At 35.1% G+C, this 27,579-nt stretch overlaps 1 protein-coding gene across 1 annotated transcript; it reads right to left on the bottom strand.

Annotated features, from left to right (window-relative positions):
- LOC127872493 (exoskeleton protein RP43-like) lies at positions 1 to 27,579 on the bottom strand. Its single transcript, XM_052415822.1, has 5 exons — positions 27,570 to 27,579; positions 20,597 to 20,758; positions 20,117 to 20,207; positions 5,473 to 5,597; positions 1 to 11 (listed from the first exon to the last, which is right to left on the bottom strand). The coding sequence occupies exons 1-5, from the start codon at positions 27,577 to 27,579 to the stop codon at positions 1 to 3; spliced, it is 399 nt and encodes a 132-aa protein (XP_052271782.1).

The following is a 27,579-nucleotide window of genomic DNA, read 5'->3' as shown; positions in this document are numbered from 1 at the left end:
TTATGCACTGTCTGAAATAAACACAATTCATTTGCAGAATAAACAGAAGCAATGTTTGTTTCATTTCCAATTTCATGACAGGTTCATTAATATTGCCTGCAATAACATCGCAATTCTTCCAAAATTAATGGTCCTACGAGTACTGTGTTTTTTCTGTGAAGATACTGACAAAATATGCATCTGACGGCATTAAGGCGGTTTAATGCACAATAATAACCAATGTAGAACAATTCCTTGTTTTGTGACATGCATTTAAACGGACAACATTTAAAGTCCTTTAAGGTGTTCGTACAACCTTCACTTAAACATATTTATTATATGGCGATGTAAAATGTACAAAATATAAAAAAACGTTAGCATAGCCAATCACGTTTCCCTCTTCGAAGCAGCGGGATGTTATTGTATTGCACTTGTCTGTTGGAAGGTCGGTCTGTTGATAATTTTGTTTGAGTACGATATGTAGATTATGCTTCGTATGGTGATTTTAAGGAAGGACAGGAAAACGCGATACGATTTTTCGGTCAACATTTCAATGGTCAATGCCATATGAAATGCCATAGGAAACATGACATAAATATGAGGTATTGAAGTATCACAATATTCATACACAACGTCCCTGAAAAAGAGTTGAAGTTGTTATTTAACCCCAGCTGAATATTGGACTTCAAGCAAATGATGTGTTTAAGCATGAAATCCATTATTTATTTCAGTGTGTGTGTGTGTGTGTGGGGGGGGGGGGGGGGGTAAAACACGTTGTACAGAAATCTCTTGTTTTATTTAAAAACAATACTGAAAACAGAAGCACAATAGTATTCAGACCCTTAGATGCGCTTTCAGTGAGGTATGTATGAAGTGTCAAAAGTTAAATTGATAAACGCCAGCTAAACGTCACATGCGAAAAAAAAGTTGTTTAATGTATACGTAAATATGTATTCATGACAAGTATTCATTGACAATTAGCAAACATGTTCAAAATATTGTTTTATTGTTTTATGCCTGATACTATACGTGTCGAATGGTAATTTGTCACTATACAACTACATTTCACAGTGCATTTCTTCTTAAATGATTATGTTATAATTATGTTGATTATGTTTTTCGTTTATAAAAAAATAAACTGTAGAGAACTTTGACTTCATGTAGACTGACTGCCAACAATGCATTATTTCAAGTTGTTAAATTACAAATTACGAATAACAAAGTATATAACACACGTGTTGTAATTAAGTGTGTTTAACTGTTCAATTGGTTTAATCAAACGGTTGAGTTCATCTTCCCTCTCTAAAATACTTTGGTCATTCCAAGGCAGGGACTCCGATGTCCGGTATCTAATTCAAAATGCTTTTCATAAAAGACTAGCAAAATTAAACAAAAATGTTTCTCTTGCAAGACATTATTTATATGTGAATTAATATTGTATTGATGGACTTATCTTATTCACAACGTTTTTAACACTGTATTCGAGGCTATCCAAGACCTGCTTTATACAAACATTTGTACATTACCAAACACTTTGACTATGTATGGCTTTATAATTCAAATACGTATAAAAGTTCGAGAATAAATATGTCTTAATATCAATTTATGTAATATGTTAAATAATATAATGATTAATACCCAGCGCTCGCAATTAAAAGCAAATTAAAGTTTTATTTATTAGTGCACAACACACTATAATTTTTAAATTCCATTTTTATTTATATAGGGACATGGTTTGCCTTCCTTATCAAATAAATGAAATGTCTTTTCACAGGCATATTTTATTAACAAGTGTTCTATTTTAAGGAAATTATATTTGTGAAGAGCCAGATGTCGTATTCTGTTTTGTGGCACGTTTTTGCTTCGTTTCGAACACATTATCTAAGTGACTTAAATAAATCTACATGCGCATTTAATTCCGCGAAATTGCAACTACAGTACATTGTATTGTAGCCTATTAATTGATGACGTCTGTGATATGTTATCTGTACAATAACTTGTTCACTAGCATAGGTACATTGATCATGACTCGCAGATGAACCCTATTGACTTCCAGGTCACTAGGTCAAAGGTCAAGGTCACGGTGACCTGAAATAGTAAAATGGTTTCTGGATGATAACTCAAGAATTTTTATGCAAAGGTTCATGAAACGTCATAGGTATATTGATCATGACTCGCAGATGACCCCTATTGATTATCAGGTCACTAGGTCAAAGGTCAAGGTCACAGTGCCAGAAAACATATTCACACAATGGCTGTCAAGGTCACGGTGACTCAACTTAGAAAAATGGTTTCCGGATGATAACTCTAGAAAGCTTACACCTCGGATCATGAAACTTCATAGGTACATTGATCATGACTCGCAGATGACCCCTATTGATTTGCAGGTCACTAGGTCAAAGGTCAATGTCACAGTGCAAAAAACATATTCACACAATGGCTGCCACTACAACTGACAGCCCATATGGGGGGCATGCATGTTTTACAAAGAGCCCTTGTTTTGTTTGTTTTGATATTCGAACGACCAGTAGTCCCCAATAATGGTAACCCAATCATGCATACAACGATACAATCTTATAAAGAACAATTAAACCATGCAAACAACAATACAATCTTAATCTCATCACCTTTACCCGCAATTTTTTTTAATACATATATATATGTACGGATACTTCGCGTGTGGCCGGTTGACTAATATGTTTTAATTTCACTTCCATTCTTTAGAATTATTCCACCATAGCGACCAATTTATTTAGCATGAGCGCGATGATTCACGATACTATAAACAATCGAATCAAACATGTCTGTTCGAAGAACGCGCTTATTAATATTTCAAATATGTACGGTTGATGCTGTGTGGCCATTGACTCGTATATCTTCATTTAATTTTCATTCTTCTTGTGTATTTCTGTTCTATATCTATAGATATATGGTTAATTATATCTTATAATGCGAAATAAACCACGAAATCTGGCGCAACGTACTTGATTTGCATGTGATTCTGCTAAGAACTGTTCAGAAAACGGCATTTGCTGTCTCATTGATATAACTCTTTATCTTTCATCAACCACAACCACAATGAACGCCGCATATCTTTTTTTAAAGATACTTCTTTTTCCTATTGAAAGAGGCTGCAGACAAGGATATCCCCTAACATGTTATATTTTCATCCTATGCGCTGAAGTTTTGTTGCTTGTATCGAGAGATAACAATAGTAATTAAGATGTAACCAGTAATGGAACTGATCACAAATTGTCCCAGTTTGCAGACGATACTACAATTTTATTAGACGGTTCTGAACAATCCTTAAATTAAACTTTTACTGTTATACAGGATTTTGCGTATATTTTAACACCAATTGGAAAGATTGTAATTGTGAAAGAAAACACTTATTGTATCCTTATTCAATCACGTGTTCATATCAATCCCTAACCCACCCGATACCATTCTGAACTCTATAAAGTCTTCAATTCTGAGTTTTATTTGGGATGTGCATAGTAAATTATTGTTTTCAACAATAGTAAAGGATTATAGTGAAGGAGGTTTAAACAGGATCAATATCGATGCATTTATTCCCGCATTGAAACTAACATGGTTACAAAAAATTCAATCCTTTAGGGGAAATTGGATTGAAATCACAAAACTTTAGTTTGATACATATAAACTCTTTCATTTCAGTTATCATTATGTTTAAAATATAGCTAACATAATTCCTAACCCTTTTTGGTAGAGGTGTTCAACAGCTTCTCACTTTATTGTGGTGAAATTAGAAGTAAACACAGACGAATTTTTGTATTATCTACTTTTTTATAATCCAAATATATTGATATGATTTTTTTTCTTTAAGTCATGGTTCCTAGCTGGAACTCATTGTATAGGTGATATATTTAAAAATGAAACTTTAATCGCTCGTGATGACCTTGATAGAATGTACAATTTGAACATAAATTTCATTCATTATACAGGGGTGACAAGAGCAATAGATACTTTTTTGAAAAAAGTCGTATATCTTGCCCTTCCCAACAAATTATGAAACCCTTTTTACCACCATTATTTCAATTTGTACTGAAAAAAAGAATCTAGTGCAAAACGACTCTACACCATTCTTAATAAAAATAGTTAACAACCATCTGTTAAACCAAATGGTGTACACAACTCAATACAATAATTAATGAAAAATAATGGAACTGCTTATTTGAACTATCCTTTTTAATAACCAATGATGTAAAGGTTCAGTGGTTCCAATATAGGCTAATTCACAGGATACTTGGAACAAATAGTCTTTTGAATATAATGAAAATTACGGATGATCCATTATGTTCATTTTGCAAACAACGTGAGGAAAATTTAGAACATTTATTCTGGGGGTGTCACATATCTTAAGCAGTTATTAATGAAATATTCCCAGAAAAATCTTTTCCTTTCATTAACATTTCCATCCTAGTACTTGGATATTCAATTAAGTCTGCTAGAGCAATAAATAATGCTTTTTTGTTTGATAAGCTATACCATTACAAGTGTAAAATGAATAAATGCATTCCAAGCATAACGGGTGCAACGAAGTACATTAAGTATGAATATGATAAGTTGAGAAAAATATCAATTTCAAAATATGATTGAGAATCCTTTGATAGTGAATGGGAATTATTTAATGATACTGTCTCACGAACTTAGAATTAAAATTTGATGAGTGTTGTAGTTTTTAGTACTTTTTTACAAATACTAACTTAAGCGTACCGTTATCGAAATAAAATTAAATGTAGGGCCCACGTTATAAAATATAACTATATGCACATATTACTGTGTCCTTATGCCTTTCTCATTTGTTATTATAATGTACACATTCTACTTAGTCTATACACACTTTTTCCTTCTTTATGTATTTTGTATATGAATTTGTCAACACTAAACTACTACATGTGATTGTAATGTTTACAAGATACTTCACTAACTTATACTGTTTGTTATCGATGAATACAATTTATTACGAATAACTTTCGATATGTGTTGGATGCATTACATGTATTTTTGTTGCTATTTTCTTATGTCTGATTGCATAACATTATTTATATTATTCATATTGTATGAAGATGCAAACACGAAATAAAATGTGGTGGAAAAAAACAATCGGTTAGATACTTGTATTTGATAGTGAATACTTTTTATAGTTTCGTACTTTTTTATTTCTAGTATTTTCCATAAGAAAGGATGCTTCCATTACAAATATAAGTCTGACCGTGACCGTCTGTGCTAGTTGTTCTTACGTGTAAAGTAATGTTCCAGATTCATTCCGCACAGGCTAATCAGGTACGGCACTTTCTACATTGATCGTATTCTGTGTTTCTTCATAGCGAAAACCCCGGTTTAGGTGGAAAGTGTCGTCCCCGATTAGCCATTGCAAAATCTATCTGGAACAACACTTTACGCAAGTGAATTAAACCCCATTTTCCTGAGCGATACTCAAATATATTATACAGTGTACAAATCTCATACCGTCATATATTTCCATTTTGTCGTAGCGACAATTGTCGTCGGCCTCTATGTCGGCGAACGTCACCTTGACACTGACGGCGGACTGCGCCGACGAGGGGACGATCTCCCAGCGACAGAAACTGTTTCTGTACGAGAAGGACCACATAGTGAACTAGTATAACATAGACTTTTAATGTGTTGGATTAATGGAAAAAGAAAAACACTCATACAGGTGTACAAACTAACCTGACCCTGTTCATTTCAGTTCATAATCACATATGGTATGGAATATGATTACGTTAGTGGAACTACCATCCATATGAACGTCTATACACCTAACTAGGAGCAAAAAACCCGACTGCAAACGAAAAAACCGAAAATGCAGTTAAGAGGTAGATGCATATTTTTAATGATTTTCTGCGATTTTGTTGAGTACATTTTCAAAAGTATTTAAATGATTATATGACCCATACAGAAAAGATAAGGTTTTCTCCACAGATATTTTTAGATAAGGTTTATCCCACAGATATTTTTAGAACATGTACATAGGGACTACTTTTTTGGCCTTTCACGTCATTCAGGTCATTTGGTACGCAGTCGTTTAACAAGAGTGTGTGTTAACGATGTATTATTATAATATTATGAATGTGAATAACAGTGTTGGGATATAAAACTGGAATGAAACTGGTGAGACTGCATTTTCGATTTCGTTAAAATGTCGAATGTACTCGAATAACGCAATGTTTTGTTGAACAATTGATGGATTAAATTTAAGGAGTGTCGATGAATTGTTCTTTAACTTTTCGAAGGAAATCGATGTTGACTGAAAAGGGTTATTTATTTGATGAATTAGTCGTTCCTTTGTCAGTCGATCAAAGAATGATTATCCACAAAGAATTGCCTGCTTACATCCAGTGCTTTAGAATGGAAAAGATGGATGGCGATGAAGAAATGTGTCCAGATTTTTAACTCGTCATGGAAGCAAATTAAACTTTACGAAAATAAACATGGTTATCACACAAGTTCGGTGAGTAGAACAATAACCAGTAAATGTTTTACTTTTTTTATGTCAGTAAGTAAAAAGTGTGTAAAAAGAAGAGTTGTTTATAGACTAAAATTAACCATATCTGCGGGGATTAATGCTGAATCATGCTTCACGTAGGTGTTTACACATTTTGTAAATTTCAAAATGGCAGCCCTTTTTGTTATTTTTTTGGTATTTTACAGTGGTGAAACATGAATTGTAGTTTGAACACAACCGTCTATGTTCTACTTGAGTGTGTAACGCTGACTAAATTTGAATCGAGGCGTATAGCGATATTTTGTCTCGTTACTCTTGTTTTGCGTGGAATTCTTAAGGACTATTTCGAGTTCCGTAAACGGGAAAGATCACAATTAATATTACTGCGCAATGTTAGATTCAGTTAATTTAAAGTGTTTTTGCTTTTATTTTATCAATTAAAGACTGCTATAATTTTGATTGCATCAGGAATAAACTAAATAACAAAATATTAGAGGATAAATAGAATACTATGTAAGTGTGATTGTATACTTAAATTTATCTCACTCGTCTCAGAAAGGCTTACACGGCTCAGCAAGCCTCGCCATGTAAACCTTTCTTCACTCGTGGGATAAATTTAAGTACACAATCACACTAACATAGTGTTCTCTATGACAAGTTTTGATATTAACTGTTCCAACGATATAACGTTGAAACGTTTTAATTTAATACCGCATGGTTTCTTGGTAAAAATCATTTATTTTTGGAACGTTGTGATTATTTATGGATAAAGCAGAACTTTTTTTAAGAATATAAGAATATAGGCAAAACTTAAACTTCAAGACAAAACTTTACACAAATAAATTAGCTGTGCAACTAAAATCATATTTTGGTGTGTATTGTGTTGTTACCTACAATTTTTGTTAGAACCTTAAAAACCTGAAAACGAGCCTGCTTATATATCGCGTACTTCAATTGATAAAAAAGAGTTGTAGGAAAATTGGGCTCCTGGCACAATTCCGTTTCCCTTTCATTTCAACCATGAATTAACCACAATTTCATTAAAAAAAATTCACGGCTCAATCCCGTTTCCCATTTTATTTAACCATGAATTAACCCACATATTCATTAAAAATAATGATCCCATTTTAACCATAATTTCTAAAACACCAGAATTATCGCAACTGACGGGTCGGCTGGCGCAAAACAGGTTGATGGAGGACTTTTGACCACTATTATTATTCGTGAAATCTACATATTGCTTCTGACGAGGCCTTTGAAAAATATTCTCCTTTTATATGTTTAATTTCAAAATCTTGGTAAACAATGTCGTTTGGTTTGATTATTCCGAGTCTGAAAGCAGTGGTAATAGCACCTTTGCGATATTTTTTTCCTTCATATCACACTCTAATTTTAACACGTATTTGTCAATCAACCTTAAGTTGATCCCGTTTTTTAACGTTGTTCCACTGTTTCATTGGCTATTTAATGGTTGCTTCCATCTTTTCGAACTCATCGTTTTTTAGTCCAGAGCATTTGATTAAGTTCATCATGCAGTTGGACGCTGTATGTTATTGGTATTTTAAACGTTTTCTTACATTTTATTAAGGAAGACGTTCGTTCCATCGTCATTGTCAATAATCATACCACATTTTCCAAAACCAAGAAGTTCCAAATACCTCTTGTTTTCCTTATCAGTGTCGAGCTTACTACATTCTAGAAAAAAAACGATAACATCTCATTTAATACTAGAGTTCGATACTGTTAATTCACAGTTGATAAAACTTACAATTGCATAACTTGAACTCAAGTACTCGTTGTAATATTGAACCTATAATACTAATAATCTGTAGTAGTTGAAATATCGAAAAACAAAGGAGCATTAGCAGAGCAAAACAACATAGATGTAGATGTTAACAGTAATGTAAAAAAAATTCCATCATGGCTTCCACTAACATTCCATCCAGTCATACTTCTACCATCTATAGCTCTAGCTGTTAACGCCACTCTCCAAATTGTCACGGGTTCAGGACATTTAATTTGAAGCCAACCAGTTCTTGAAGGTGTAGCTTAGCTTCCATTAGACCCATCATTATTAAGACTATTAAATGCACCGTATGCTCTAAATTCAGTAACAGAACTTGAAGTTGTTACAAATCCAGTTCTTTTAATATTCTTCTCTAAAATTGGAACATAACCAGAATAACATTTTTTTTTTGGTTAAATTATCAGCATACTATTTTTGCAACAGCATCTTGATCATCTATATTCTGTTTATTATTAGTAGTTGCTTCTTTCGCTAAACTATTGACTTGAGACCAACTGGGTTCTTCATTTACACTGTACAATGTAGGATAATGAACAGGTAATCCTTTTACCAACCTACCAACCATGTTTAAATCGCCAGTCATGGTATCTCCAGACTTGTTTATTTTTAACGCATCATGCTCATTTACATAATGTATTGTTGCAGCGTCTTGAGAATTAGTAGGATCAAATGCATTACTTAGATTGTGAGAATCCATATTAATATTTTCAGCTGCTGTATTTTTACCATCTCTCTTTGCGAGGATTAACGTAAGTTCTACCAAATTTGTCAATAGACACTTATATATATAATTTTTTAATATAATTAATTTATTACAAGTCGAAATCTTTCGCTGTCACTTTTTTTAGAATGTAAAAACACAAGTGTACGCAAAACACCTCACCATCTGTCTGTATTCTTTCGCTATTACACAGGATTTTGTATATAACTAACGAGTTCAACTGGCGGTGCTAACCCATAACTGTCAAAGTACAGTTTTTCATGACCGATTTTTACACATGCTGTCCAGTGTGTACCATTTCCTTGCGAGTCGCATAAATTTAAAATTCCACATTCTACCAATTCTAGTTTTTTTGGAAGTTCATCGCGAATGCAGACACCCTTAAAGTTTGTAATGTTCATTTCTTTAGCGGCATCTATCAACTGAAAGTTGGATAGAGTTTCAATTCGTAACACCTCCTTCAACATTAATATAGTATAACTTTTCGGTATTGAAACTCATTTTATATAGTGTTATCGATTTTTTGTTTTGCTAAAATTCATTTAATCGTTTAGATACGGTACAAGTTCATTTGAGGCTCTAAACTTAAAGTGTCAAAGTATAGTTTTTCACGACCATTTTTAATCCGCGCAGTCCAGTGTGTACCCGGCATATTTGGTTGTCGCGGATAGTTGTCACGTACTTACCTTACTCTAACGTTTGAGCTTTTTAGTTGCTTTGCAACGTCAATAGGTTGTGAGGTGCTTGAGAACGTGCTGTAAATGGGAATGTTGGATACGACACATCTATCCACGCTCTTACTGTTCATCAGTTTCTGATTGTCTGTGAGATTATTGCTCATTTTGTTTTTTTCTTAGGAGGTAATGTCCATAAGCCATTGTATGTATTTCATCTTTTTGAATAACACGTTTATCATCATTTTCGCTTAGAGCTACATTGGTAACCGTTCCAGTATTTATTTCATGCGCGTATGATATGATTACGTTCATCGATCTAAGCAATTCTTGGCGAGAAAACGGCCTGTTTTTATAATCTTCGTGTGTAATGGTGTTTTCGACAACGCTCTTACACTTTTTGTTTTCCTTTCCTTCATGCATTTAACACGAATACAGTTTAGCTCGGAGTCCTACAAATTCCTCTATTTGTTTTCCAGCAGCCTCATCTTTGAACATGCCGAGAACCTTCTTGTTTATACCAGTTTTAATTCCGGAGTGGTGATCTTTTGGATACTCACTCACTTGTTTTTTAACATCGTTTGAAATGTCTGCATAAAAATCGTCGGTTTTAATTTCGTAAACAAGACTGTCTGTGTCCGTAAACAATAGCTTTGCCCTATTTCCATATTTAGTCTTGACGTAGTTATAGTGGAACTCATACATTATTGTCTTGCTTAAGTCTGGATAGACATCCCAAGATAAATGGGCTTGGTATAACATAACTTGTTTTTTCTCTTGTTTTCACTCTTGTTCATCAACTTGAAGAAGTCTTTTTCAAAGTTGTTAGTTGCAGCTGTTCGCAATTCAGTGTTCAAGTCGATAATTTTTTTTAACCAAGGGCTTGAATCAAACTTCATTCCTCTGTGTACTTTAGTTATAACAAGACCTAACTGCTCATACTGCTTCAGGTTTTCATAGCGAACGACATACTTTGATTTGTTGTTTAAGTTATGAAAAATCTTTATAACTTTTGACCCCTGAGGTGTAATGTTTTTCAGGGGCTAGCGGTTAGTTAATATGAAGATCATGCAATTCATTTGGATATTCCAAGTCAACTTCCAAAATGCATCCTTGCTCTTCTTGATTTAGAGTACTTTTCTAATCGTTAAGCTCATTTTTATTCATCCACTGAAAGCTTTCTGTTGAAAGTGCCTTACTCATTGCGCATCCGTGAAGATTGTTTGCATCCAGATAAATTACAAACGACGAATCTTTGCTTTCATCATAATCATCGCTCATATACTTACTGTTTCCACAACCAAGACGCGTTGAAATTGTACTAACCTCAACTCGAATACCCTGCCTTAAAATTAGCAACACGCCATAATCGTTTATTAGCACAAGTTTCGCCTTTGTCAACTTAAGGCATGCATTCATAGATAGCCCCGGCGCTGTATAATACCATGCAGTATCTAGTTTATAATATGTATTGCATCTCTGAAGTTTTCGAAAACGTCGGCTAGCAGCAAGACATCACTTTTAATGTAGAGTTCGAGGTAGTCTCTTATTGTTTTACAGCCAAAAGCCTTCCATACTTTGTTTGCAAATTCATAATCATCATTACTAATAGTTTCGCCCGTGAGCATTAAGTAAAATGCTTCCTTCGCGGGTAGTGTTGTTTCTGCGATTTTTTCAACAGAGCTCACATAATCATATGGGAAGATGCCCTTTTGTTTCAAGAGTGTAAACTCATCACCGCTATGGACCTTAGGCAATTCACGAAACTGATCATCGGTAAGATTTTCTGATGAAGCATCTAAACTCGATTGCATAAATCTATAGCTATCGATAAACCTTATTTCGTGATAAATTGGCTTACCTTTCCTTTTTTGTTTGTATACGTGTCAACAACAACTTCTTACTGAACGAAATGTACTTTTCCTCGTTATTCGGCGTACATGTTATTTGGGCCCATTACATAACTCTTAAATAAATAGATGCATCATATCCAGAAAGATTGTGTAGTAATACTGGAATAAATTTAGGAAGTTAATACCGTAATCTGATTACACTACAGACTCTTGACAATACAATGAGTCATCAGATCATACTAAGTGATAGCAAAACGCGCTCGGCGTATGCTTGTGGAATTTGTGTGTAAACGACGTCGCACGACGTCGCACGACGTCGCTGAATTTGAGTTACAAGAACTTATAGGCTCGATAAACGATTCGAAGTCTTCATATATCACAAACGGAACCCCCATTGATCTACAGTAATGCTTGAAATACTCTGCGGTCCCCTCTGCTGGCTGTACTATTTTTGTGTGCTGTGTAATGAACAATATTCTTTGTGTCTTTGAAGACCCTCAACTGTTCGATGTCCTGTAAAGCACCTTTTACAATAATACATTGCATGGTGACAGGTTTCAGTTCGTCCCGATGCTAATTTTTCAAAATTTCTAAACAAACAATAATGCTTTGTTTTTCCATTCGAAATTAGCAATAATCAATAGCTTTTTCACTTTCGTTTTTACTAACAATTAGTGTGCATATATCCTTTTCTTTGGAATCAACTTTGCTTGCTCTTTTAATTGTTCCCTTATTCTTTCCTATTTTTTTACAACAGGATTTAATGCTCTCACAACGCACCACTTGAAACATTCGTCATCTTCATTCTTCATGTTAATGCTTGCCTTTTTCGCAGCCAACTTACCCGGCAATGGAATGTATGATTTACCCTTAATGGCTTTTACGCAACGGTGTTAATTTCCAGTCTTATGACGGACTTTAATCTCCAATTTCTTCACTTCATTTGAAAATTTGCAAACTAGTCCAAAATTTTTTCCACCATTTGGATATTTCAGCAACATCAGTTCCCTCCAATACTATTTCGGTTCTCGAAACAAACGTTTTTTTTTCAGTTACAGCAGTTTCATGTAACATGGAAGGTCGCTCCATTTCACAAACGAGCACTAGATTCCTTTTTAATTTATGATGTCTGCTCATGAATTTTACAACTTCAGGCCTAACAATATCTTAAAATGTTGGAGCATCAGTTCCTTCAACTTCATCAATAACATATTGTCTTGCAAAACGTCTAAGTGCAGTTTTACTTTTTTCTAATTACTATAGCACTTTCACTAATTTCAGTATCACTTTCACTATTTTGGGGCTTCTTATAGTAATATTTATTATATATGTGATTTCCGAATTTAATGAGTCAACCTTTTGGTTTAGCGCGTCAACCTTTTTGCTTATCGCTTTTTTCAGGCTCTGGTGTATGCTTAATAATCCAATTAAAGCTTTTCTCTGCAGCTTACTTTACAGGTCCAGGTTTATGACTTATAGTCCAATTAAATAACCTTTTTATCAGAGTAGTTTGTTAAGCAGGTTCAGCAATCGCATCTTCCCATACATCATCATCCCTTGCATCATCCCTCGCATCTTCCCATACATCAACATTCTTATCGTTACTTGCGCTCAGCCTCGCTATCAGCTCAGCTTTTGTGAGCTTCGAATATCCGCGCAGACCTTGATCTTTTGCGGCTATTTTTCAACTCGTTCACAGTTTTGTTCTCCATTTTTTATATACTAAGACAATATTTAAGTCAATTCAAAAAATCACTTTTTTTTCCTAATCAAACATGCTTTGGAAAAACATAACTTTGGGTCTATGGTATTGTTTGGATCTAACTCTTTGGGTGGATACTGCCTTGGTCTTTTGCGATGTCTGTTTTCTTTTTTTATAGATTCCGGAACAGAATATCCTCTCGTTTTGCTTCTAAGTCGTTCTCTAGTGCACATAACATTAACTATATTATATTGTCTGACGTTATTGTAATGCTGTTGTCTTTTAGTAAATTTATTAACAATTCCTTTGTGTATCTCTCTTTTGTATAGCAGTAACTGTATAGAATATAGTAGTATATTTCAATCAATTTTTGTCCTTAATACACTACAGTCATTTTAGTTCCGTCAGAGTAAATGTTTAACATTTTATCTGAAATAACAACTGCAAACGCTTCCGTTCCTGCTGAAGCTGCTTTTATGTGAATGTCTACAACTCCCGACTTTAGTCTTTCGCTTTGTTTGCTTACATCAAACACCATGATTGGAAACAAATCTTTGAAATCCGATGGTGTAATGTTACTTTGCGTAATCAACTGATCTATCCCATAAAACTTTTCACTAAATCTAGATACTTCATAAAACGCTCTCGCAAACTGTTTATTTGGGAATGACAAGTTGTAATCTACAGCAGGTTATCGCTCTTGATTCATCATAATGTACATGTTCTTAAGATCGCAATAATCAAAAAGTTGTGGATTTGCTTCTTGATTACCATCACGATCAGTTTGAAATCCTACCAAAATGTACCTCGGATTTCGGGTGATGTCTTAACACTTAGTCTCCAGCTTAACGTAGTAGACTGTGGAACTGTTATAGTGTTGAATTGTCTAGCTCTGAAAGTAACGGGTAATGTTGCCTTCTTCTCAATTGTTTTGTACAGCTGCATTCGCTCCATATCTGCATGTATAATATGAGGCATAAACCATGAAATTATGTCAATGTTTACTTAACCAGCATGCGCTGCATGTGCTCTAAAAATTGCTTCATCGTCTGGTTTTCTAACGTATGTTTAAAGCCATACACAATCTCGTCATAGTCATCACAAAATCCAAAAATGGGTTTCAGTGGGACAATCAATGAGAAAGTTCCCTTTGCGGTTGGTCTTCAAATTAGGTATGCTTGTCGAACAACAAATCCTAACATGTCTGCAATAACAGCTGTTTAGCCTGTATCTTTAGTCCAAAGCTGATTGAGTCCTTGTGCTTTCAAAAAGTCATCAGGATACTTTAGCATTCTAATCATGGTTGTGGCCTGTCCCGGATGATACAAGGATTCTACATCTTGGTTTGATTGCGAATACGTAATTTGTGAAAACAAATGCATAGGTCCGTTGTCAGTTATCACTACTGCGTCTGCGTTTAGGTAGGCACTTCTTCGGCTTTAGTCAGTCGACCTTCAAATTGTAGGTATGATTTGTAGGATGAGTAAAGAGGATTTGCAAATCAATGTTGATACGTATTTCACCAGCTGAGTTTACTTTCGTACGAGCTACAGGCTCATACTCGTGACACTGATATTTTTCTATTGATTCGTCAACTGTTGCAGGTTCTGTAAAATTTAATATTTCGCTTGACATTGTTACTTTTTTATTAACGAAGAAAAATGTTTTAAGCAAGACGAAGACCGGAGCCTGGGTTCAATCTTTTTACAAGATCTTGAATTGAGATTGTGGCAGCTCTCTTCATCCCGACGCCGGAACCCGCAAGCAAATTGTTAATGTCCGCTTCATTCGATCCCATATTATTAGAGATGCTTAAGTGTCCCTCGATTTTTGTGTTATAACTGGAGGATTTTTCGGTGTTCGGAGGGCTTTAATTTTGGCTATGGCTGCATCTTTTCCAACATCAATAGCTTTCAAACCAACTTCTTTTACAACCGATTTTCCGGATTCAATAGCCTTTTTACCTAGTTCTGTTTGCGCAGCAGTAGTAACTTTCAATGCAACCGTTTTGCAACAGTTGATCCTACTATTCGCTTAATGAAATTTGCAGCAGTGTCAAATATTCCCGCACCACAAATTACGCATTTTTTATGACACTTCGTTTAGTTGTAATTACCATTTTTAAAGTAGCAACATTAATTTTTTATACATCCTTTGTCTATTGCACCTTGTCTTCGCAGTTCATCTGATATATCTATAATTTCATTTCTTACTCCAGTATTACCTGCTTTATAACTCGCAACTCGTAATGTAAGCATTTCAATGAGTGCGTTTGGATCAGAAGGCATTTACGATTTTCCTTTTCCTTTCTCTTCCGGAGTCCTTATATGAATTTGTGTTGTATTTTTATGTTTTACATACTCATCATATATTGGCTTAATAATTTTTATATACTTTTCTCCAGAACTAGATCTAACCTTTCCCGTTTTAGGATTCACAATTGCATTGGTGCTTAGTAATATTGTTTGGTATGAGTTAACGTCTTGCGGAGTATAAATTTCAGAATTTCGATTTGTTGATATTATTAGTTCCCAAGTCTAGGTGTTAAATCATATTTTGTTTTTCCAACAATAATAGCATCCCCAGATATTGTAACCTCTGAATCACCAATATAAAAAGGACCACTTTTATCACGCAGTCCAAATATTCCGTGGCTATTGGACTTAGTTCTATAAAGCTTTCTTTTGGTCCTTTATCCTCTTCTGTTTGTATGCTTGGGTAATGAGGGAAACTATCTACATAAGGTGATGTAGCTGCTAATGCTGCAGGCGGCGCTTGCATAGCACTTGACGTTGCTTCTTTGAACTCTTTTTGAGAATCGGTAATAGGTTTGTAGAGTTTTGTTAGTTCTCTTTGTAAACTACTAACTCCTATCTTTTCTGATAAAGAGTTTTGACGAATGTTATGCTTTGACATTAGAAACTCCTTCACAGGAAAGTCTTTTTTCCGGATTTGTTATCTTTAAAAACAACATTTTTGAAATAGAAATAATAATGTTTTTGAGACGTTATTTTAGACGTTTGACGTGATTTTAGACGTAATTTAAGACGTGATTTGAGACGTGATTTGAGGCGTGAGACGTGATTTTAGACGTGATATGTGACGTGAGACATAATTTTAGACGTGATTTTAGACGTTATTTCAGACGTGATTTAAGACGTAACTGTCGACGCGATTGTCAACGTGATTTGAAACGTCTTACGACTTATGTTTTTTTTCCAACGTGTTCATCTTTTTTCTCTGGATTTACTAAACATGTTTTGAAACGATAAAATTGCATCTTAACGGCCTTTCGCAATAAGAGACTGTTTAGTTTCCTCGTCTATACCTACTCGTATTTTAGATATTATTTCTTCTTTCATTGGATTGAATGTGTCTTGTTCACTTAGAATCAGTGAGTATTCTTCATAAGAAATTTGATCGTCTGCTAACGCCTTTGATATAAGATCACTTATTGTGTTCAACTTTGCATCTGCAAGTGTTTTAATTTTTTCGAGTTTTTCAGCTTTCATTGATAGCTTTTTATTGGTTTGACCTCCAACGATAGACAATAGTCCTTAACTTAAGGTAGCACCTTCCATTGCTATTGCAATGATTGTCCTCAATACTCCTATCCAAAAACTTGCAAGTTGTTGTAGTCTAACCAGCTGGATCGTAGTAAAAAGTTTAACAAAAGTATAATTTTTCCACATCCGCTTGATAAATGATAAAACCTCGTATTGATCTCGATAAAAGTCAACTGTTGCATCTTTTTGGAATATCATCCTTCCAAGACAGATCTTTAACTTCCATTTTAAATAATTCTTTCCCATTTAAAAAATGTATTGCGTAAAGTGCAGAAGCAAAACTGAAACAGTTGATGTGCAAAATGTTGTCAGTAAAAACAATAAACCAATGCTTCGCGGAAAGTGCGCCCTTTGCGGTTGTGTTAAAACACAATTTGTAAAAAAACATACTAAAACCGGAGGAGACTTGGTTTCATCGTTGAATTCGGTTACTTGTAAATTAAAGCTTCCGTGGGCCAAATTTCCCGGTGAAATGCATATTCCAGGAATGAACTTTGCAGGGCCTGGGACTCATATAAGCGAGCGATTAACTTCAACTGGTGCTTATAAAGAATGGAGTAAACCAGCTGATCGAGTTGATAATGCTGCTAACCTTCATGATTTACCATACAAACACTTTCCAAATACAGCAAGTAGAAACGTGGCTCAGTAAATTATGCTTGAACAAATGAATGAATTTAAAGATCCAACTATTCGTAAAGAGTTAAAGCCAATAATATCTACGATGGCGAAGTTTGGGTTAGGGTATAAGGGGAAAAAGTCATGGCTAAAGAACTAAAATGGACTGATCAGCTCGCGGACGAACTGCATAAACCCGTTATAAAAGGTTTAGAAAAACAATAGTCGTTGCTCATGGCATTGATAAAATATGGGCTGCTGATTTAGTAGACATGCACGCTTTTGCTAAGTTTAATAGTGGTGTGAAATACCTTGTTACAGTTATAGATGTATTTTCAAAATACGGGTGTATTTTTCCATTAAAGAGTCAAGCCGGAGTTGAGGTTACTGAAGCATTTAATAAAATCTTTCTGAAAAGGCGATCTCAAAAGTTGTGGGTTGATAAAGGAAAAGAGTTTAACAATACAAATGTTAAGGCATTGGGTGTCGAGTTGTATTCAACAGAAAACGAAGAAAAAAGTTCCGTGGTAGAGCGGTGGAACAGAACAATGAAGGAAAAAAATGTTTAAATACTTTGCAGCTAACTCTATCAGAAAATATGTCGATGTCTTAGATGAAATGGTTTATGATTATTACAACACAAAGCATTCATCAATCAAAATGACACCTGTTGTTGCTAGTGATAAAAAGAATGAAAGCGTTGTTTGGTTAAATTTGTACTCTAAACGCCCACAAAAGTACGGTAAGCCAGTATCTAAAGTCGGTAATAAGGTTAGAATCATTAAGTAAAAGGGAATATTTGAAAAAGGATATACACCTGGTGGACTGAGGAGGTGTTTACAGTGTCACAAGTTCAATATACAGATCCATCAACGTATAGAATCACTGATTATGGTGAGGACATACAGGAAACGTTTTATGAACAGGAACTACAAAAGACAAGTCAAGAAGTATATAGAATCGAAAAAGTTATTCGTAAACGCGGGGACAAGTCGTTAGTTAAGTGGTTCGGTTATCCCGAATTGTTCAATTCATGGGTTGATAATAAAAGCCTTATAGACTTGTAAAAACCAGTCATTTTCATTTGTTTTGTAAAATTCACGAATAATAGTAGTGGTCGAAAGTCCTCCATCAACCTGTTTTGCGCCAGCCGCCCCGTCAGTTCCAATAATTCTGGTGATTTGGAAATTATGGTTAAAATGGGATCATAATTTTTAATGAAATCGTGGGTTAATTCATGATTAAATAAAAAGGGAAACTGGATTGAGTCGTGAATTTTTTTCATGAAATTGTGGTTTGTTCATGGTTGAAATGAAAGGGAAACGGAATTGAGCCAGGAGCCCAATTTTCCTAATACTAAAAAGGATCACGTACATACTCGCTTGATTGTTATACTTTGTAACAATGCATTTTAAACGGACCTTTTCAAGTTTTGGTAAATGTTCCATGATTCAGATATGCCTGGGAAACAAGATCCCATAAGCGACCTACTGTCTAGACAGCCAATGAGTCAAACGCTTGATGAATTTGAAAGGCTTGACTTGCATGTTCACACAGTTCTAAAATGTTTGACATTTAAAGACATCAGACGGGAACAGTTGAGAGATGACACAAGTTTTAACTCACAAATGCAAACACTAAAACAGACTATAAAAACAGGTTCCCCGGAAACAAGACAGGGCTGTAACATCTCTCTAATTGAATTTGTCAACCAGAGAGACGAGCTGTCAACAGGTGATGGTTTGATATTTCGGGGACAAACAATTTTGATTCCCAAACAGTCACGCGCAGAATATTTAGAAAATATTCACGTTGGTCACATGGGTGTAGACAAAACAGTCAGCAAGGCCAAAGACGCATTTTTCTAGCCTGAGATGGTAAAGGGAAATTACAGACTATGTACTGAATTACCCATCTATATAAAACACAGAGCTTCCAATGTAAAGAAACCCATGGTGTCTCATGAAACACAATGACCTTGGCAATATATAAACAGCGACATATTGCATCTTGATGGGAAAAATTATCTTTTGATAATTGACTCCTATAGCAGACATTTTGAGACTGGCTACCTACCGCATACTCGCAAACTGTCATACTGAAACAATTTCCTTATTAAATATGCATCCCGTTTTTATTCGAATATCCGAAAAAAGCATACCACTTTTGCACAGCCCGTGTTACAGTCAAAACAAATTTGCGTAAAACTAAATTGCCGCGTACGTCCTTGAGCATACGAGACTGTTGTTAGTATACCAATAGTTCTTGCACTGTTAATTACTAGTCATAAGTCGTTAAATACATACTGCCCTCCTGATTCTTAAGCAAACGTATAGACTATTCCTCACTGAAACATAATTGCTTTTATTGGTAAAATATAAACTGTCATGTTTTATCGGTAATGTATTGCCGTAATAATCTTTTAGTAGCTTTAAAAACATTGTCAGTGGCCTTGAAATCATCGTTTAGATTCACTAAAATCATCGTCAAGTGTCATTGAAATAATCTTAAAAGTTGCTTTAAAAGCATCCGTTATTGGCTTTAAAAAAGCTAATTGTCACTGAAATCATCGTTTAGTGGCTATTTTGTACAAAAATTACGTTTGAACGACTTTTTTACCGACCGAACATTTCATACAGACATATGTTGGAAAACAACTCAACTCAAGACATAGGACTGTATAATCGGTCCGGTTAACAGTACCTGCTATAGAACGCTGGAAAATTCTGTGACGTCAAAAACTGTGCCTGCTCGGACGCCGTAAGTGTGTATTCGCTGCTGCATCCGGTTCCAGCTAGTGGTAAAAGAGAGTCGTTACTTGTTTAAGTCAGAAAAAAAACCATCGCAAGGAAAATGTGCACGAGTTAAATAGAACATCGACATATCTTATAAATAAAAAGTTGTATTTTTACATTAATATAGTATACTTAATACACTAAAATCATGCTGTAAAACTAAAATGAACAAACATTTAATGCCCAGAGCTTCTGGATCGAACATAAAAGTATGTAAATGTATATTGTCTAAAGTAATTTTAAACAAATATTTACGTTACCTTGTCAAACGAGAACCACTAGTATTTTGAATATATAAAATCTTTTTTTACACCTTAAATATGAATATGTGAAAAGAAGTGTGTGTAAAATATGACGTCAGCACAGCCTGTGATAAGGGAATGCCTACATGTGTCTGCTGCTGAGAGGTAGGTGAACTCGAAGCCCCTCTTGGTGAGCGAGGCGTCCGTGCCGAACGTGATCAGTGCGTGCCGGCCGCGCGTGACAAACTCGCCCGTTTTCGGGCTTCCGCACAGGCCCGCATCTAGCCCGGGGGAGCTCGTGCTGTTTCCTGAATGAAGGCATGAGAACTCTGATGTGACATACTTTTGAAAGGACGATATTGCAATATAATCGCGATGTTATTGCACTTGTAAATGTATAAGAATAGAAACAGGTAAGTTTAGCTTCAATGGCGGTTGGTATACCACTATATGATTTGATTGATTTTATACTGTATGCGCTTAAATTATTTTTTTTTACCTACATGTAGCTTTACCAAAACTTTTGAGTCTCTCAAATTTCGTGGGTAAAACCAGGCTTCATACGTGATCCCCCTGTGAGGACTTTGACGACACTTTCCAATCTGTTTTCTCTAAATGAACTAACCATTCATGCATGGTAGACTAAGGTTGCATATATTGAACCCCTTGTGCAGACAGCACGGGTTTCAGGAACGACACCTTATGCACGTGCATAAATCCAGGTTTTCCCACGATACGCCTTTACTAATTACGAAATACACAAGTTTTTTTTTAATTTTAGAATGATTTCTAAATCATATCGTCGTAGATGTCGACGGAGTCCGATGGACAGTGGATACTGTAGGCATCCGAGTACAAAAGAATCCGCTGACCGTCAACACCGGAGTCAAGAAGCCACGTGCACGAAAGGTCGCTAAGCAACACATTATACAGCGTGAATTAGTACATTACATACGCCATATTCACAAGCCAATTTCAAGACTTAAGATTCAAAAAACACTTCAGAGTCGGCATTAATTTAAGTTCCGAATATTGCTATGTTGAGTAATTATATTGTTCTGGGCTATCATACTCGAACTGTAATGGCCGTTTTTATTTTGATCAAGTTATAAATTTAAAAAAAAAGGTTAAATTTTCAAGTGAATCCTAAAATTTAGAGCGTATTTTAAATTATGGCCAACGTGAGGGAAGGCAGCAATCAAACCGGTCGTCTTAATTATGAAAACTTATCTAAATAAACTTTAACTTGCACTTTGATAGCCATGTTGCCATGAGCCCAGTTTACACAGACAGCGACTCAAATACTTTTTGTACATTTATCACAACGTAAAGGTTCAAATGACCCAAGCTTACCGATTTTTTTAGTAATAGTTCATTTGAAAAGATTTGCTGATTAATAGTACCGGTATTTTCCGAAAACATGTTAATATATGTTTATGACAAAGATTTTTATGGTAAATAGTTTTATAGCATAAAAGAACGCGCACAGTATCCTCGATGTATGTTGATTCGCGGTGTTAATATTTTGTATTAAAATTAGCAACAAACAAACAACAAAGCATTGTATAACTTACCTTGTTGAAAGAAACCAATATATCATTAGTAAATGGAGCATATTTTTTTCCTGCAACTCGCGCTATCTAATCCATAACAACAGTATTTTTGACAACATGTTTACAGTGTCCGCCATTTTGACAGATGAATGTAAGGTCGCGACCTCTGACGTCATTCACATAACAGGCTACATCTAGAGGTTGGAGCAGGTGGCTTGTGTGGGCTGGTAAAACATACAAAATTATGCCATTCTCCTTTGCCCACTCTGCCAAAATGAATGATACATGGGACCTATGACCATCTAAAAGCAACAGAATTTTGGATTCACACCTGCCAGGCATAAGTCCTGGATGCTCTGAGAACGGACATTCCATCATCTTTCACTGCTTTGAAAGCATTTATCAAAGAAGATGGTGAATAAAGTCGATATTTTTTCCTTATAGGCTGTGGGTGTTTCTAAAATAAACAAAACAATGGTGTTACAGGTGTGAGTTTCAAAAACCATATATTTTGAGATGCTTGGCCTTACTATAAAATTTCAGTCACGTGACTTTCATTCATGGACGTAAACACTTGCAGCCGACATGTAAAAAGTCAAAAAAAGTTATTGATAAACAAAGAAAATATTGTATATCCATGGTAATATAAATGGGTATAACAAAAAATGTTAAATTTTGGTACATCTACCAGACCTAGTGATAAATACCTGTTTAAATCTCATGTTTTCATTTTTGACAGCAAATACGATCGAGTACACTTTGTAGTAAATGTGACGTCACTAAAATCACCGACCCGTGACCTCTCGCGAGATTTCGAATCAAAACAAAAATGGCCGCGAATGAACATACATCGCGATTTTAGATACATCGAGGATATAGAGAGTTTTCTAGTAAATGAATACAAACAATTACTCTACTCGCGACGGCCTGATATGATTTTCATGATTTTGAAACATGTTTAATAGTCATCGAACGCACGCGACGGACGCGGACATGATCTTACTTATTGTACGCTATTGGATATCAAGGACTTGAGAAATTCTGCGGCAAAACCAAGGCCTGCAGGGTCAATACACTTCCGCTGCACTGTGAGTCCATTGAAACCGAGCCAACTCAAACTGTAGATGACAGCGAACGTTTTATTACAAAAAATACGCAAGGGCGGGTAATAAAACCGCCTGCTCAATCAGACATTTGATAATGTTGAGAACTTACAGTTAACGTCACTTCTTCGTTTACCATATATTATTTGGACTCAATTGATTCTTAAAAATAAGGAGTGAATAAGGAGTATAATTATGTTGATTTCATAAAGAGAAAGAAATTTATCTATCGATGGGTTTGACTGTTCTTATATGTGATTCAAAAGTAGTTTGTCTTTAATTGTCTGTTAAAGTTTTAAGGATTCTAGAGATTTCATATATGTATTGGTCGTCATACGTGTTGTGAAAACATATCAGCTAACATAACTCGCATTATTGTAGTTACTTCCTTTTAAGTGAATAAGAGCCAGATGGTTCAAGGAAAGAAGTCGGGCGTGCGTAGCGTTTATTCAAACTATTATTAGATATTTAGCGTTTATTAGATATAATCATAATGGCTTCTGCGGTGATACGGTAATGTCATTAGGCGGAGAATGGGTAAATTGTCGTCATGCGTAGGCATACAATAAGTCTACGTCTGAAGTCAACCACTTTATTGTTGACTGCCTAAGGACAATTTATAATACTATGGGCAAATGGTTTATTTACTAGTAAAAGCTTTTTTTAGTCTATCACGCGATATGTTGTAGGGCATTTCAATAAATGGTATTGAACATATTTATTTTTTTAAACAATAAATGATGCAATAGGTACTAATCCTGCTTTTTGACCAAACAAACTGTCCAGTTAATGGTGGCGTGGAACTACCTTACGATAACCAACTAATGAGCATTAAGGTGCGAATATCTAACTGACTTAAGTGTATCGTGTCAAGTATCCGAAAAAGTTGAGCGTGACGGCTTTCTGGTTAGGTAAGTGGTTGGTAAACGCGCTTCTCACCTAGGCGACCCGGGCTCAATTCCCGGAAGCATGTGTGTGTTGATCGGTAATCACCAAACCGAACAGGGGAGGTTACTCTAGCTTCCCCCTAATCACAAGACCGCGCAAAAATTGAAAATCGTCCAATAAAAATTAAATAGCTGGAAATTGCAGTTATAAATCAGAATTCGTCGAAGCTAGGGAATCTCTGTGAGTTCATACATAGAGCTGCCTCAGGCGCAGGAGAACCTCTCAGACTTCCAAATACACAAATTCCAAATGTTTCTGTATAAAATTCAGGTCATTTAAGAATCAGAAGTCATGCTATTAAGGTGTTAAGAGCTATGGCTCTTGGGCTCTGCGACACCTTTAAATTAAATCTGTTTAACTATTCAGTTTGATGTTGTTACGTCTGCTAATTCTCAAGTAATGTCATTGACTAAAACATGAAGGCTGCACGCTCATTCCGCGTGTGTTTGATTATTCGCCACAGTAATTAGTTACAATGTTCTCGCTGTTTTCAGAAAATCAACCCAATTTCGAGTTCTATTATTAAATGCGTAAATGAAATAACTACACGAAATGGACGTCGCCATCTTTACTATCACGTGATGACCACCTCTTATGTGACGCAACATGGGTCAATAACATCCTACACAAAAGCATGTGGCTAAAATTGGTAAAAAGCATGTGGCACAATAGCATTAAATAGCATGAGATACGACAACGGACTTTACATTTGACATAATAACGGTCAATAACATGGGTAACAACAACGGTAAATAACGTGTGAAACCACACTGGTCAAAAGCAACGATGTTGGTTACTCTGTTAAGCGATTTGTACGAACGTATGAGAGGGTAAATTTTTGCATTTGCATGATTAAACCCATAAAAAATTACTCACTGGATATTTAAAGCATTTGGTATATATTGCATACATTTTATTACCCTCCACCTCGCACAATCAACCACATCATACCGTTGAGAAAAATAAATAAAATACTAGATACTTTCCAGAATGACTTTATAGGTATATTACGCAAGAAGGGATGTTTTATAAAATTGTGCGGGTATAAACCACGAAGCATCATTGCTGACTTTGTATAACAGTTTGTATAACTTAAGAGCAACTCATGTGCGGACAGATTACGTTTGTACTTAAGTGGTAACAAACCACAAAGTTGTATAATCTAATCAATTTACTCCATTACATTGTACAAACAGCCGACGAGACAAAAAGAAACAACCGAACGGCGGAGGAATGATGTTTAAGTCACTAGCATTCAGGCGTGTCCATTAACTACTCTGTGATCAATGAATATCACAAAAAAAATGAAATGAAGGGCCCCAAAAGAGTTCGCTTGATCTTGCAAATGTATTCTCCAGCAGAACAAGTGGAAGTATTATTGATATGAACTTTTTATTTTAAGTTCTGCAAAAGCGATTTCTGTCATATACTCGCGTGTCGTAAAGGTATTGAAACTAATACACTGTCATTCGCGATGTTTTGTTAATAAATTTCATATTATACTCGCTTTTCTTAATAAAATTCAATTAAAAGATGACTACGAAATGAACAACAACAAAAAACATCAAACAGCGGAGATGAATTGATATAGAAAATAAATAGCACTGACTACGCTGAACGATCAGCAAATAAGCAACTAGTAGGGTCGCCAGGACGGCACCGCTTCCGATCATCATGCCGGGATAAATCCTCTGCCCCTTTCAGTACCAGGTCCTTCAGGTTTGCTCGCACAGAACGCCGTATATATTCCGGTCCGATGGGAAAGTGTAAGTTCATGTCGGTCCGTAAACTGCAGGTAGAAATACACGTTGTACCAAAAATGGTAATTTTACGTGAAATATATGAGTATGTGAGTTATAATCTGCAATACTCAATACACACTAAAGGTAATGACTCAAATATTATCTGCAATACTCGCTATACAATAAAGGTACCACTCTAATACTACATTCAATACCGACTTTACAATAAAGGCAACCTATCTGCAATACTTACTTCACAATGAAGGTAACCACTTAAATTATATTTGCAATACTCACTTAACAATAAAGATAACCAATCCAACGCTATCTGCAGTATGCACTAAACAGTAAATGCAATCACTCAAATACAATCAGCATGACTCTCTAAAAAAAATAAAGGTTACCACCCCTACACTATATGCAGTATACACTTAACAATAAAGGTAACCACTGCCATACCATCTTCAATACAAACTATACAATAAAGGTAACTACTCTTTTTACATTTGAAATACTCATTGAACACTAAATGTAACAACTGCAAATCCCACGTAACAATAAAAGTATCACTGCTTAAAATATCTGCAACACCGACTTGAAAGTAAAGGTAACCACTAGAATATTATCTGCGCTTCATACAATACTAAAGCCTACTGCTCATACACTATCTTCCATCATCGAAGGTTTGCTTGCAATAACCACTAAACAATAATTGTAATGACTGCAATAATATCTGCAACACCACTTTTAAACAATTAAAAGTACAAGTATTAACTACACGAGATCCGCGCTTGCTTTACACTTAAATAAAACTTACTGCTTCTGCACTGTCTACAAGTCTTAAAAGGTTATGTTGGCAATGCTATCTGCACACTAACAGTTTTATATAATATATATTTAATCAATATCTAAAAGAGTGAGAACATCTCGCGTATATTGAATGTCTATCGCATGTATTTCTTATATATACATATCTCACTCATACCACGTGTGTGTATCTTTAATTAAATCTCTTAAACATAATTATTACGTTTAGCCCATTTATATTTCATGCACATAACAAGCATATACATATCTCAAAGACATCTAGTAAATATTTTATGCACATTGTAGCGCCGTTAAATGTCGCATAGCCGTTATTTGTCGCATTCTAAGAGATTTGAGGCAATGTCGAAAGGTACGATAAATGTCGCAAGTTCTACTGACGATATATTTCGCAATTTTAACGATAAATGTCGCGTAATACAATAAATCAATAGTAATACATTACCTAAAATAATGGTACATGTACTACAGTCACTAACATACAGTATTCAATAAAATTTTATCGTAATTTGTCTTGCTGTAATAATGTTACAGTTTTATTACATCTTACAACCTTTGTCAAATCTTGATAAAAGCAGTCCATTTAGCATAAAAAAATCAACAGCTGGCTACTCGAGCCAATAATAATAAGAATTGATTGGGTCAATATTAACCACAACTGACCATTTCGGACAATACTGACCGAAACTGACAATTTTGGAAAATACTGACCACAACTGACAATTTCGGACAATACTAAAAACTGACCATTCTGGTGGAAGTCGGCCCAAAGAACCTCGTTGGGTAATCTAGGTCTAACCTTAAAGTTTTAGTCATTTTAACTTCAACTTTTCATTTAAAAATGACTTACAAAGGTGTGTGACATTTATCGTTAATGTTGCGACATATGTCGTCAGTTGACATTTTTGCGACATTTATCGAAAGTAGGATTTGCGACATTTATCTTACCTTGCGACAT

Source organism: Dreissena polymorpha, chromosome 3 (assembly GCF_020536995.1).
Source record: "Dreissena polymorpha isolate Duluth1 chromosome 3, UMN_Dpol_1.0, whole genome shotgun sequence".
NCBI classification, from domain to species: domain Eukaryota; kingdom Metazoa; phylum Mollusca; class Bivalvia; order Myida; family Dreissenidae; genus Dreissena; species Dreissena polymorpha.
The sequence above is the reverse complement of the archived record's forward strand: the minus strand, read 5'-3'. Positions and strand labels throughout refer to the sequence as shown.

Bases quoted from the DNA above. Each gene is read 5' to 3' on its own strand.
- LOC127872493 (XM_052415822.1), bottom strand. The intron at 20,208-20,596 runs GTAGGCATTCCC...TTTTACCACTAG, and splicing joins CCTCTCAGCAGCAGACACAT to CTGGAACCGGATGCAGCAGC. The intron at 5,598-20,116 runs GTACTGTTAACC...CTTCTCGTACAG, and splicing joins TTTCCAGCGTTCTATAGCAG to AAACAGTTTCTGTCGCTGGG.